The sequence below is a fragment of the Erinaceus europaeus genome, chromosome 19 (genome assembly GCF_950295315.1).
Source record: "Erinaceus europaeus chromosome 19, mEriEur2.1, whole genome shotgun sequence".
NCBI classification, from domain to species: domain Eukaryota; kingdom Metazoa; phylum Chordata; class Mammalia; order Eulipotyphla; family Erinaceidae; genus Erinaceus; species Erinaceus europaeus.
The window spans coordinates 20,013,248-20,028,040 of NC_080180.1; the positions used below are offsets into that span (position 1 = coordinate 20,013,248).

Consider the following 14,793-nt stretch of genomic DNA (forward strand, 5'->3'; position numbering starts at 1 on the left):
TCTCAGCACTGCCGCCCCCCTGAGCTGGAGCAATCCCCCCCCCCATATGCACCTAGGAAGACTTACTGTTAGAACACATTGGGCCTGTGAGCTCTGCCAGGAAGCAGGGCCCCCCAGGAAGGCAGGAGGGCCAGGCACTGGCGGGGCTGGCAGTGCAGCACACTCAGGCCATGTCTGCTGGGCCCTCCTGGCCGGGACCCCTGAGTCCATACCTCCGGGGAGGGAGGTGCAGGGCTTCCCCCTCTAGCCACCAGAGATTTCATGGGGAACTGGGGGGTGGGTGGGAGGAAAGACTCCAGACACTGGTCTTTTAGGGGCAAAGAAGTACACTCCACACACAGCATGGTCACTGCCCCAGACAGGGTGACTTCATTTTGGGACAGGCGTGAAATGGTAATGGCCAAACCTCCAGCCCTGGGCCTCCAGGCACTGTGGGGGAGGCAGGCTGGGCGGGAGGTGGGAGAGAGAGTGTGCAAAGACATGGCCTGCAGGGCCAGGGGTCCCAGAGGACCTAAGCAGCAGAGAACCCCCAAGGGTAAACCTCAGACCCATCAGCTCCCCCACCACAGCGAGTCCAGAGGCCACCCCTGGACCTTCCCTCCTCTGGGTACCAGTCTGGGTTCCTGAGTCTTGAGGTGCCAGGGTGGAACCCCACGGAGGGTTACCCTCCTCCAGAAGGGGCACCATGCCAGTGACTAACAAACAGCATTAGTGAACCACCAGGACCTCCCGGTGTATGAGGCCCGGCCTGGGGCCATGAGGGCTGGAGCTGCGTCCATCCTGAGAGAGTGTCCCAGAGTCCCGGGCTGAAGCTTCATCCTCAGCCCCTCCAGCTCCAATGTCCCCTCCATGTGTCCACGGCTTCTGCCTCACCGAGTGGAGCCATCAGGCCTCCAGGAACCAAAAGGGATCAGGAAGCTGCGAGAAAGAATAGCAGTTAGTGGAGAGTGTTGGGGGTGGGGGCAGGCAGACATCAGGGCTGCCGCCCTGAGCCCTTTTTTTAAAAAAAACATTTTAAAAATATTTTTTATATTTACTCCCTTTTGTTGCCCTTATTATTTTATTGTTGTAGTCGTTGTTGAATAGGACAGAGAGAAATGGAGAGAGGAAGGGAAGACAGAGAGGGGGAGAGAAAGATACACACCTGCAGACCGGCTTCACGGCTTGTGAAGCTACTCCCCCACAGGTGGGGAGCCGTGGGTTCGAACCGGGATCCTTAAACCAGTTCTTGTGCTTTTCGCCACGTGCGCTTAACCCGCTGCACTACTGCCCGATTCCAAGCCCTTTCTTTTTAAAAACATGTTTAAGGAGCTGGGTGGTGGCACAACTGGTTGAGGGTACACCTTACAATGCACAAGGACCCAGGTTCAAGCCCCCAGTCCACACCTGCAGGGGAAAGCTTTGAGAGTGGTGAAGCAGGGCTGCAGGTGTCTATCTATCTATCTCCCCCTTCCCTCTCAACTTCTGGCTCTATCTAATAAGTAAATACAAGCTAACAAAAAATACACTAAAAAACTTATTTAAAATAATTTATTTATTCCTTTATTGGATAGAAAAAGAAACTGAGAAGGAACAGAAAGAGACAGAGAGGAAGAGAGACACCTGCAACCCTGCTTCAGCACTTGTGAAACTCCCTCCTGCATGTAGGGACCAGGGTCTTGAACCTGGGTCCTTGAGCACTGTAACATGTGCAATCCACCAAGTGAGTCACCACCCAGTCCCCCACCCTGAGCCCTTTCACACCATCTGCTTCCCACATGGGAACAGAAAAAGAAAATAGATCTCAGGGAGCTGGGTGGTAGCACAACTGGTTGAGCACAAATGTTACAAAGCACAAGGTCCCAGGTTCGAAACCTCGGTCCCCACCTGCAAAAGGAAAGCTTCGTGAGTGGTGAAGTAGGGCTGCAGATGTCTCTCTCCCTCTCAATCACTCCCTTCCTTCTCAATTTCTGGCTGTTTCTATCCAATAAATAAATAAAGATAACGAAAAAATTCAAAAGTAGATCTCAGGTCCCCTGAGGACTGTTCGGGCCACTTCTCAGCCACTTCCCAGCCTTGTGCCACCTGGGGGAGGGTATGAAGGCAGGGGTGAAGGGGTGCATGGCTCCCGATGGGGTCCTGGGGCTCTCAGGAGGCTGCAATGCAGGGCAGATAAGACCATGTGGGAGCCAGTAGCCAGCAGCCAGCAGGGGCGAGGGGACCCAGGTTTCCTCAGGGAAATTATAAGGAGAGTAGTTTGACGCCTTCCCCCGCCCCGCCGTGGGTTCCCACAGGGAGGGAGTGGCATGTGGGCAAGAGGGCACAGGGCTGCCAGCCAGGCTTCTAGGTTCTATTCCGGGGCCCTCCCCTGGGCCTTCCTGACCACAAATCCTCCTTGTGCCCCCTGTCCCACTGCAGGAGGATTAAAACACAGCTGTTAACTATCTATGATGGTTATGCCACGCTGCTCCCACCCATCGCCTGGCCCCACGGACACATCTGGACACTGATGGCCCCAGGGACAGACCGACAGGCAGGTCCACCTCCCTTAGCATTGGTGACACCCCCACCCCCACCCCCAAATGCCATGTCTGCTAACAGCTTAGCCCCAGAACCAAAACCCACAGTGGGAGACAGCTCCGGGCTCCCTGGGCCCAGCCTGAGACTCTGCTGGGGCCCCACCTAGGAAGCTCCTGCTTCTGGTCCCTGGCCCCAGAACTCTGCTGACAGCTGCATGGGCCCCTCAGGTGAACGCTCCTGGGACAGGCGTCCATCCTGGCAGAAGGAAGCCAGCCTGCCACTCAGCTCAGGGAAACCACAGCCCAGGAGCTCTGCTGACCCATCCTCCTCTGGGACACCCTTTCCCCGGGTCACATTATGCGCCCTTCTGCCCCCACACCCCAAGGGAAGCTCCAACATGGACCTGGGGCCCAGCTCCACCACGACCAAGCTCCCACCCCAGACTCCAGCTCTGTGCGGGGAAGGGGAGAGCGTGGGTCCTTCAGGGGAGCTTACCTGCCATGCCTCCAGTGCGACCCCGCGGCCTAGGACACTAGGGTGCCGGCCCCCAGGCTCTGGCGCGCCCGCACGGTCTGGATGGCCTGTTGGTTCTTGAACTTGACGAGGCCCAGGGTGATCTGCGCGTTCCAGCCCGGGTCCTCGAGGGGGCAGCGGAAGTCGATCTCGTCGCCGCCCTCGGTCACCAGCGTGAAGTAGATGTGGCGACCGGTGCTCTCCACGCACTCCACCGCCTTGATGCGCGCGAAGCTCAGCTCCTTGGGCCGCCCGCCCGCGCCCTTGGCCTCGAAGAGCTGCAGCCCGCGCTCCGTGAGCACGCAGCGTTTGCGCTTCCACAGCTGCAGCAGTCCCCCGCTGCGCTTCTCCAGCACCCCCTCCTTGAGCACCGCGGCGGCCGCCGACATGGGCGCCCAGCTCCCGCAGCGCAGGAGGCGGCGGGGCCTCCCGGCTCGCAGCGCCCGGTGCAGGCGCCCTCTGCGCCCCGGTCCCCGCGCCGTGCCCCCTGCGCCCTGCCCGCTGCCCGCTGTTCCCTTGCCGTCCGGGAGGCTCGCTGTGCGCGCTGGCGGCAGCACTCGGGATGTGCCCTTACATGTTCCGCCGCGGCCGCCCGCCCGCCCGCATTCCTGCCCTGCCGGCCTCCGCTCCGCCCAGCGCACAGCAGGCAGGACTGGGGCCGAGCCGGGGCGGGGCCAGGGTCGCCGGGGGAGGGCGGGACCCAGACGGGCTGCTTCTGGGAACCGCTGCACCCACCCGGCGGTGGGGAGACCTAAGGAAGTGGCCCTTTCCCGGGATGCTGAGCTGCCCCACACCCCCCAATATTTGTGAGCTTGGCAGAGTTAAGCTCGAACCTCAGCTCGCCCCCCCCTTAAAGATTGTGTCCCCGCCACCCCCCCTTAAAGATTGTGTCCCCGCCACCCTGGACAGCCACAGGGGCCGCATCTGTCGCCCTGGGCCCTTAATTCCCTCCATCTGGGGATAGGAAGGGTGATGAAGATGCAGCATTTGTCAGCTCAGGACAGGACAAGGTATCTTTAAAGAGTGCCACCACAGATTATTTCTCCTCTCCCGGATTCCTGACTCTTGATTATCTTTGGGGAGAGCCCCTGCCAGGTTCTCATGCGCCCCCATACTGGGCAGCTTCTCCAGGCCTAGTCCCAGGCTAGTAAAGGCAGGTTATTCTGGGGGTAGTGAACGATACGGAACAATAGCAGCAATCAGACCTCTCTGTCCCCACACCCCCTGTCTCCATCCTCCTGCCCAGGAACACAGTACCTAACAGTAACAAGAATGCCTGTGAGGGAGGTGAGGGGTGTCCCCTAGCACCCCGCTCAGGAATACACCAGGGACAGTGAATTCTCTAACTTCCAAAATGCTTCTCCAGATAGGTGGCACCATTGGAGAAGAGGGACAGATAAGAAGGATCTCTGGAGGCTCAGAGAGAGGCAAGTGGAGGTGCCCACAGCCCTGCCATAAGGACCCCCAAGGTCTCAGCCCATCTGCCAGGCATGCTCCCGCACATTCCCTCTTTCTAGCCAGGTTCTCCCTGAAGCAACAGACTGGCATGGCCCCATCGCCATCCAAATCTCTGTCACAGAGGAAATGAAGCTGGAAGCCTGGCTCTGCTCCCAAGCCTCCTTAATCTCCACCACTTCCTCCTCTCCCCTTTGTGGACCAAGGCACCCTTACACTCTCTCCAGACCCAGCTTAATTCACAATTAATTGCATGGACTTTAAATCGTGTAGGCCTCTCCCCCATCACAGGTAGATGGTCCTATGACTTTGCTGGGTTTACTTAGGAGAAAAATGAAATCAGAGAGTTAGAGTCACCTAGAGGAAGTCACACAGCCTTGCAAATGCAAAACTGGGAAAAAACACCTAGCGACTAAGCGGACCTGGGATCTAGTAGTGACGCCACACAGCCTTTGAGGCACATGGCTGCTCTTATCGGGGCTCCAGACACCCACACTCTCCTCTTCAGCAACCAGCTAGAAGGTTCCAGGCTTTCAGATCCAGAAGTGGCAAAGGGGACAGGGACATTGGCTATGGAGGTAAGTGGATAAAGAGGAAGCTACAGGAGGGACTCAGAGGAAGGACCTTTGCCCACTAGTCCCCACACAGCGTGTATGTTCTTGGATCCTGGGAGCCCATCCTCTGGTCTCATGACCCAGGACCAGGAGCAATGACTCACCCTGACTCTCTCCCCTGGCAGCCCCATCTGGGAGAGGCTCAAGCCCAGCTAGGTTACTTGGGCCCTCAGAAGGCTAGAGAGGCAGGGAGCCAAGGGGAGCAGGGTGCAGGGGTGGGGGAAGGGTTCAGTGTTCCCTCCTGACCAAGGTAACCGTACACCAGCCCTAGGCAGCCAGATGCTCATTCACTGACTTGCTGACTAGATGTGGGACAAAGTGTGCCCAAGCAACAGCCTAGAGCCCTCCCTCTGTCCACCCAGGGGAGTCCAGCTGGAGCAGGCCCCCACAGCAGGGACCGTGTGCTGGGTCTTGCATGGAGGGGACAGTCCTGGACCCAAGCTGGGTAGCCACCCAGAACAAGGAGGAAAGACAAGAAAATTAAGTCTGAACAGGGGCCAGCAGGGGACCCAGAGGGTTCACAGAGTGATGTTGCCACTGTGGACTTAATCTCCTGGGTTCTGTTTAGAGGTCATTAATGAGCACAAGGGCTAGGAGACAGCACACTCGGGAGCATATGTGCTCTTCTGTGCAGGTGGCCTGGGTTTGAGCCCAAGAGCCACGTGAGAACACATGGAGAAGATCATGAATGGTGGAGTGGTACTATGTTGTCTCTCCCCCACTTACCTTTCTATCTGTCTGCCTAGCTAGCTATCTGTCTGTCTGTCTATCTGGGAAATAAATAGAAAATTGGGGCAGGGAGGCCTCTCAGCAATATTATACTTGTACAAGTTTCATTATCAAGGTTGCAATTGAAGAATGAAAGAAAAGGGGATGAAAGAGGTAGTTCATCAGGAATGTGTGTGTGTGGCCATGCATGCTGTCCAGCTTGGAATCTTGACAGCACGTGGTAGGTGCTATGGCACCAGACAGAGGAAGCCAGAGCAGTGCCTTCCTCCTTGTCTCTCCATTCTAATAACAGAGCAGAAAGACAATAAGAACATCATAAAGCAGTTTAGAGGTGATATGTACTAGAGAAGACAACCTCTCAGGAAGGGGTATGTAGAGTATGAGTCTGAGTGAGAGGGCTTGCAGTTGGGGTTGTTATTTTTAAGATATATTGTTTTCTCTCTCTCTCTCTTCCTGTCTCTGTCTCTCTCTGTCTCTCTGTCTCTCTCTCTCTCTCTCTTTCCTCTGTGGGAAAATGTAAGTATAGGAGGTCATTTCAATTGCAAAACAGAATGCATTTCAACTCTGTAAAAATTGTTTAAACCAAAGCTAAATGATCTCTGTCCACTGCCTATAACCCAGCAGGGCCTGCTCGTCGCTGAGTCAAGCTCTGCCGAGGCTCAGCCCACAGACCTGTTCCCCTCAGACCTCCTGCCTGGGCCCTGCCCCTCCTCCCCTGGTGCCAGCCATGCTCCCAACCAAGCCTGCAGCAAGGCAAGTGCTCCTTGCTCTGGGCCTTCGCACCTGCCATTATCCCCCAGCCAAGCTCAGCCCACAGGTCACTGCCAGCCTTGCCTCACTCTGCTCGTCATAGCTCAGTAGCACCTTCTCATTGAGGTCTCCCCCCAATGACCCTGCTTATCACTGCTGCACACATGTTTGGAGAGGTGTGAAACTGAACCCCTTAGACAACTACAGTCCAGTGGGACCATGTTTCCTAAAAGCAACAACAAAACTGCAAGCCCTCCCACTCTCACCCAGACTCGCACTCTACAGACCCTTTCCTGAGTGGCTATTTTCTATAGCATGTATCACCTCTAAATTTCTTTATGATTTTCTTATTATCTTTTTTCTCTATTATTACAATGTAAGATCTCTGCCACCAAATACTTTTTTAATGGGGGAGAGAGGGTAATGGTTTACAATGTTTTCATTGTCACTTGAGTACAGTTTCATTATTCATCAAGACCCCGAAGTTCTCTTCCACCCCTCCCTCCCCCTCTCTCCCCAGAGTCCTTTGCTTTGGTGCAGTATGCCATGCACATCCCATGTTTCACTTTGTGTTCTCCCCCCAGAACCATCCCATTCAGTAGTTGTCCTTCTCTTTTTGACATATTTTACTTAACATGATGCTTCTGAGTTCCATCCAAGGTAATGTAAAGAAGATGACTTTGTCATTTTTAACAGCTGAGTACTATTCCTCATGTATATATACCACTCATCTGTCACTGGATATCTGGGTTGCCTCCAGGTTTTGGCTATTACAAATGGTGCTGCTAGGAACATAGGTACACATAAATCTCTTCTGGTAGGTGTTTCTTTTGGGTAAAACCCCAGGAGAGAAATTATTGAGCCATAGGGTAGATCCATTTCTGTTGTTCTGAGAAATCTCCAGATTGTTTTCCACTGGAGTTGAACCAGTCTACAATCTTAGCATTAGTGCAGAAGTGTCCCTTTCCCCCACATTTGTTGTTACTGTCCTTTCTAATGTATAGCATTCTCACACGTGTAAGTAGTACCTCACTGCTGTTTTTCTTTGCATTTCTCAGATAACTAGTGATTTGGAGCACTTTCTCCTGGTGTCTGTTGGCCCTCTGGGTCTCTTCCTCACTGAAGTTTCTATCCATGCCCTTGCCCTATTTTCTGACGGGGTTGTCTGGGGTTTTGTCTGTTCTGGTGCTGAGTTTACTGAGCTGTTTATATATTTTGGTTATTGGTGTTTTATCTGAAGTATGTTGTGTAAAGATCTTCTCCCACTCTATAGGTTGCCTTTCTCTTTGAGTGATGGTATCCTTTGCTGTGCAGAAGCCTTTTTAGTTGGATGAAGTCCCATCGACTTATTTTTGTTTCCTTTGCTGTTGGATTTGAGTCTTTACAGATATTTTGAAGCATAGATCATGAAATGTTCTGCCAGTGTTTTCTTCTATATATTGTATAGTTACTGACCTAACACCCATGTCTTTTATCCACTTAGAGTTGACTTTTGTGCACAGTGACATGTAGTGGCCTAAGTTCATTTGTTCACATATTTCAATTCAATTTTCCCAACACCACTTGTTGAAGAGATTCTCCCTTCTCCATTTAGTGTTTTGGGTACCCTTGTCAAAAATGAGTTATGTAGGACCTTATATCTGGGCTTTCAGTTCTATTGCACTGGCCTGCACATCTATTTTAGTTTCGGTACCAGATTACAGTACCTCTGTAGTATTGCTTTAGGGTTCCAGATAAATCTCTATAGCTTTTGTTCTGTCCCTTTAAAGACATTTGGTGGTGCCTGGATGGAAATGGTATGAAATCTCTGTATGGCTCAGGGTAAAATGGTCATCTTGACAATGTGAATTCTTCCTGTCCAAGAACATGGGATATCTTTCTATTTCCTGGAAGAGTGACTCATAGATTTCAGTGTACAAGTCTTTCACGTCGTTTGTTAACTTTATTCCTAAATATTTGATTACTTTTTGTTGCTATAGAAAAATGATTGATTTCTGGATGTCTCTCTCTTCTAGTCTAGTGTTTGCATAGATGAACACCACCGATTTTTTTTTTTGCATGTTGTTTTTGTAGCCTGCCACTTCACTATATTGTTTAATAATTTCCAGTTTTCTACTAGACTCTCTAGGGTTTTCTATATATGCAGTCATATCATCTGCAGATAGTAGCAGTTTAGCTTCTTTTCCAATATGAGCCCCTCTCATTCTTCTCTTTTGCTTAATTGCGATGGCCAGGACCTCCAGTACTATGTTTTATAGTAGCTGTGATAATGGGAAGCCCTGGCTTGTATCTGACTGGAGAGGGAAAACTTAACAGTTTCTCTCCACTGAATATGATGTTAGTTAGCTATAGGTTTGCTGTATGTAAACTCAACGAGATGGAGGAATTTCCCATCTATCCCCATCCTTTTTAATGTTTGGATCATGAAAGGCGGCTGGAGTTTATCAAAGGTGCCTATTGAAATAATCATGTGGGGTGTCAGGACTTTTATCTGATTTCTCTCCTGTCACTCCAGCACCTAAAATGTTACCTGGCATAAGGTAGGTTATGAATCTTTTTTAAAACATAAAACCCACCAATATTTTTTACTCCCTTCCCCTCCACTTTGTCTCCTACCCCTCACCATCTCCCCTTTAGCTCTGTTGTCAATGTCCACTTGTCTGGTTTTTTTCCACTTGTCTGTTTTGTTGGGCTGGTTCATCTGCCCATCAGTTTTTTAATTCTTATATTGTGTGTATAAGTAAACTCTTCCAATACTTGTCTTTTTCTTTCTGACTTACTTTGCTCTGTATTCACCCCCCACCCCCACCCTGAACTCCTTCCACTTTGCTGAAAATAACAAAATTTTGCCTTCTTATGGATGAATAATATTCCACTGTATAGATACGTCATATCTACTTTGTCCAATCATCTGTTGACAGGCATTTCAACTGGTTCCATACTTTAACGTGCAAATAATGCTTCAGTAAACTCTTATCATGGATATAACTCTTTGTGTTAATGTTTCCATTTTTTTTTGTATCCAAAAATATGATTGCTAGACTACATGGTAGTCCTTAGTTCATTTGTTAAAATATTTACTTACTTAGTTGTTTATTTTTAGCCCAAGCCATGTCAGCTCTGGCTTATGGTGGTGCCAGGGATTAGACCTGGGCCCTCTGAGTCTCAGACATAAAAGTCAGTTGCAGAAACCACTGTGCTGTGTACCTGGTTCACTTACTTATTTGTGGTTTTAAGACAAAGAGAGAGAGACTGGAGTGCTGGTTTGGTACATGTGGTGCCAGGGGTAGAAACTGGACCCTCACACATGCAAGTCCTGTGATCTCCCAACCTGGCCATGTATCTTTGGTTTCTCAAGGAAGCTCCATACTGTTTCCCAGAAATGATTGCATGAATTTGCACGCCCACTTCAATAAGTCATTGCTGAATGAATGAAGGAATGAATTAACTAATAACGTAACAAAGAAGGTAAAAAAGAATGCATATTTCTCCCCTGCTGTCATAAGGAGTCAAAATACTATCCAGACTTAGTGAAGTGATGGAAAGGAGTCTGGGTATGTCATTTAATGCTAATAATATCCTGTCGATGATCACTGGAGATTTTTAGGGTGGGTGAAGAGACTATTCCGGATGATACTGGGATGGCAGATAATGACATTTTGCTTTGTGAGATCCCACAGAGCTGACTGTGCAACACCAAGAGTGAACTGGATGTTCAGTTAGTAATAATGTGTCAATATTGCTTCACTAATTGCAATAAATATGCCCTTTGAATTTAAGAAGAAACTATGGGGATGGGGGGAAGTTACATAGGAGCGCTGCACAATTTGCTCTTTCTGTAAGTCTAAAATGTATTTAGGGGGCTGGGCGGTAGCCCAGCAGTTAAACACACATGGCGTGAAGCGCAAGGACTGGAGTAGGGATCCTGATTGGAGCCTCCAGCTCCCCACCTGCAGGGGAGGTCACTTCACAAGTGGTGAAGCAAGTCTGTGGGTGTCTGTCTTTCTCTCCCCTCTCTGTCTTCCCCTCCTCTCTCGATTTCTCTTTGACCTGTCCAACAACAAGGGCAACAAAAAGGGGAAAAAATGGCCTCCAGGAGCAGTGGATTCATAGTGCAGGCACCTAGCTCCAGCAATAATCTTGGAGGCAAAAAAACATTTAAAACGTATCTAAACTTCAAGCTTTCTGCTTACAGAATTAACATGAATTCTTCTTGTAAGGGTGGGGAGGATGGGGACTGAAGATAAAGGCTTTGACATTTTCGTGTTGGTCATTTGATAATGCTGTGTGTGTGTGTGTGTGTGTGTGTGTGTGTGTGTGTGTGTGTGTGTGTATGTGTGTGTGTGTTTCTTACCACATGCACACATTGCTTCCCTTGAAAATCTGCTTAAAAGCACAATACACAAGCATTCAGGGGGGCAGGTAACAAAATAATAATGACAGCTCATCTGTGAAGGTGCCTGCTTGGTCATGCTTACAATTCAGGTTTCTGTTGAGTCCGGCCCCCACTGCACCAGATTAAACTTCAGCATTAGGATATCTTTCCTCTCTCCTTCTTTCTTTCTCTCTTTAATATTTTTGTTTATTTATTATTGGATAGAGACAGAGAAATTGAGAGGGACAGGGAGGAAGAGAGGGAGAGAGAGAGAGAGAGACAGAGGGATAGGGAGGAAGAGAGGGAGAGAGACAGCTCTGCTTCACCACTCCTGAAGCTTCCCTCTTGCAAGTGGAGACCAATGGTTTGAACCTGGGTTCTTGCACACTGTGATATGTGTGTTTAACTAAGTGCACCACCACCTGGCCCCCTCTGCTTCTCTCTTTCTGTCTGAAAAAGTCAACTCAGTGCAGTGAAGCCCTGATTATTAAAAAGTGATAATAATAAATAATGAAACAAGTCTCTGGTCTGAAGAGGGAGAAAGGTTTAAAACCAATGGTTTCTTGGGGGAGCTGGTTGAATGTGTAAGTGTAAAGTGATGTGCAGTGTGGTCCCAAATGAACCAAAGTCCCTCTCTCTTTCTTAGACAAGTGATATGAACAATGATTCACATCAACTCTAAAATCCACCTGAAGAATTTTCAGGATGCAGACAGACAGTAGGATAAAGTTTGTCCTTTTATATGACTTGAATGTCATATGCATGTGTGTGTGACATGTATTTTAAGAATTAAATGAACACATATATAACACATACTTTTCTTTTTGAAAGTTCTGTTTAGAGAGAGGGGGCAGGGAAAGGCCACTGTTCCTCTCCAACATATGTGGTGCCAGGAATTGAACCTGGGGCTTTTACATGTGAGTCCTTAGTTCTACCCACCATGTCACCTGCCTGGTCACATGTATACTTTCAAAATAAAATTTAGGGGCTGGGTGGTATCACCCCTAGTTGAGTGCACATGTTAACAATGTGCAAGGACCCGTGTTCAAGCCACCATCCCCACCTGCCGGGGAAAGTAAGTGGTGAAGCAGTGTTGTAGGTGTCTCTCTTTCTCTCACCCTCTCTATATCCCCATCCCTCTCAATTTCTGACTGTCTCTAGCCAATCAATAGATAAAGATAATGGAAAATAAAAAGATAAATAGTAGAAATAGAAATAAAATCTAAATACACCAGGGCTAACATGAAAGCAAGCCTAGAGACTTGAGCAGCAGTTACCAGCTGCACCATTCTCCACGATGGGCACTGAAGAACTTCTAGGGGTGGTGTCTGGCCCCCAAACTGTTTCTCCTAACTTTTCAGCCCCCTGGCCTGGTCCTAAGAACAAACAGCAGGTCCCCAGATAGACCGCTGGGCACCTGAACCAGTGTCCTCTGGATCTGAAATAGGAAGACCTATCTAGGTTGCTTGGATTTGACTCACAGGACAGGAGTCAAATAGACCCATATATACTTCTTCTAAGTCTACACTAAGAAAAACAGGAGCTGACAGTGCTTCTAAGACCACAAGCTACAATAGCTAGCAAAGGGCTAAACAGTGGATCTTGAAGTAGGGTAGCAACATCAGGAACCCTAGGAACTTCCTCATAATGAAAATTTAGGTTTCAGTCCAGGACTATAGAGAGAGGCAGAAACCCTGGGCTTGGAGCTAAGCAATCTGTGTTTTCACAAACTGTAGGATGGGGGTCACTGGTGTAGAAGGGAGGCAGCACTCAGCCAGCTGACAGTTGTGGTACAGGCCCAACCTGGTGACATCTTTTTTTTTTAAGGTTTAAAACACACACACACACACACACACACACACACACACACACACACACACTACACACACACACACACACACACACACACTTATTTTAATGGGTGTGGGGAGAGAATGAAACACACAGAGGGATCCAGAGGATCACTCTGGCATATGTGGTACCAAGGATCAAAGTCAGGACCTTCCATAAGCAAGTCCTGTGCTATGCCCACTGCACTGCCTGTCCAGCTGGCAGCTCCATGGCATCTGGAGCAAGTCACTTCCCCTCTCTGGCCAGACTGTCTCTGTGTCTGTTCCCTGGCCTGTATGGAATCTGCTGGAAATCCCGGCTAGTTTTATGGGCGGGAACTGGGGCTGCCTCCCCCTTAGGTAAGGCAAGGGCATGGCCACTCACAGTCCTGTGGCCTCAGGTTCACAGCTCCCCCCAACCCCAGCCTACAAGTCCCTCCCAGCTCCTGTGCCTCAGCACCTCCATTGCCCTCTCCCTCAGACTCCTCCTGACCTGCCTGTGCCCCTTTGATGTTAGGCCTTTATTGTCTGCTCTGGGGTTCCCTGGAACCTGCTTTTCTAAAGGGAAGCAGAAGGCAGAGCTGATCCAGGTTTCATGTCGCTAACGATCCTGGTTTTACAGGCCCCATTACAACAGAGCTGCAGTGGGCAGCACCCGAGCTGGCCCGCCCAGACTTGCTCCTGGGCCTGGCTCTCTCGGTGGAAATCCCCTCCCACGCTCAGCCCTTTAATCACTTTCCAGCCCAATAACTTTCCTGATTCACCAGGGAGCCCTTTCGTCTCCAGCACGCCTGCTGCCCCCTCTCTGGAGGGGCTGCGTCTGGGCTTGAAGCCATTTGATCCCCGCTTGGGTCGGGCAGAGATTGGCCTTGTGGGCCCGGGGTTCAGGTTGGGGCCTGCAGAGTTCCCCTTTTTCCCATGTCATGTTGGCATTGGGTACCCATGCCTGAGGAGCAAAGGTACTGCCATGCAGTGAACCTCCCCCTCAGGGGCACTGGGCAGAAGGGCAGGGCCATCAGAAGCATGACTGGAGCCCAGGGTGCTGCTGCAAATAACAGTTGGGGACCCCTCGACAGGCCAAGACCTTTCTATTTCATGGCTTGCTTTTCCTTCCTTTTCAACAATGATAGTGATGTGTTTCAAGTACAGCAATACTTGACTACATTTTTCAAAGATTCATTCATTTCTTTTACCAAAGAGGAGAGCACCACTCAGCTCTAGTACACAGTGGGGGGGACTGAACCTGAAACCTGACACAAGAAACTCCTGTGCTTCTCCACTGAGTCAGCTCCCCGTCACTGGAACACACTTCCGTTGTAAAAAAAAAAAAAAAAAAAAAGAGAGAGAGACAGAGAGAGAAGAAAAGAATAGAAAAGAGAAGAAGGGAGTGTGGACTGACCAGTCAACGCCCATGTTCAGCAGGGAAGCAATTACAGAAGCCAGACCTTCCACCTTCTGCAACCCACAATGACCCTGGGTCCATACTCCCAGAGGGATAGAGAATGGGAGGACTATCAGGGGAGGGGATGGGATATGGAGATTGGGTGGTGGGAATTGTGTGGAGTTGTATCCCTCCTACCCTATGGTTTTGTTAATTAATCCTTTCTTAAATAAAAAATAAATTAAAAAAAAGAAAAGAAAGCCCAGAAAGTCAATTTATACCCCCCCCACGACTGTCACTTAGCCTGGTGTAAGTCTTGTCAAATATTATTCCCTTTATACACATTTGCATCCAGGATTCAATAAAGAAGCTTTCTTGCTGATCATATGAAGGGTCTGGGGTAGCCGGAGGAGACAAAAGTCCCCTTCCAACTCTGACACTTTCTGCATCTAGGAGTGGCTCTTCCTGCCCCTCCTGGAGAGCAACTGTTTGCAGGATGTCACTAAAAGTGTGTGTGTGTGTGTGTGTGTGTGTGTGTGTGTGTGTGTGTGTGTTTTCCTTGGGGGGGGGGGCAGTATTGAATAGAGAAAAAAACATCACAGGAAGGATGGTATCAACAACAAACCCTTCTAGGTGAAGGGTCATGGA

At 49.8% G+C, this 14,793-nt stretch overlaps 1 protein-coding gene across 1 annotated transcript; it reads right to left on the bottom strand.

Annotated features, from left to right (window-relative positions):
* Positions 1–345: 345 nt before the first annotated feature.
* On the bottom strand, positions 346–3,628 carry PHLDA3 (pleckstrin homology like domain family A member 3). The gene is made up of 2 exons (XM_007522082.3): positions 2,995–3,628; positions 346–918 (listed from the first exon to the last, which is right to left on the bottom strand). Exon 1 carries the CDS (start codon positions 3,399–3,401, stop codon positions 3,024–3,026), a length of 378 nt encoding a protein of 125 aa, XP_007522144.1. The 5' UTR covers positions 3,402–3,628; the 3' UTR covers positions 346–918; positions 2,995–3,023.
* Between the last annotated feature and the right edge of the window lie 11,165 nt (positions 3,629–14,793).

Bases quoted from the DNA above. Each gene is read 5' to 3' on its own strand.
- PHLDA3 (XM_007522082.3), bottom strand. From the start codon at position 3,401: ATGTCGGCGGCCGCCGCGGTGCTCAAGGAGGGGGTGCTGGAGAAGCGC.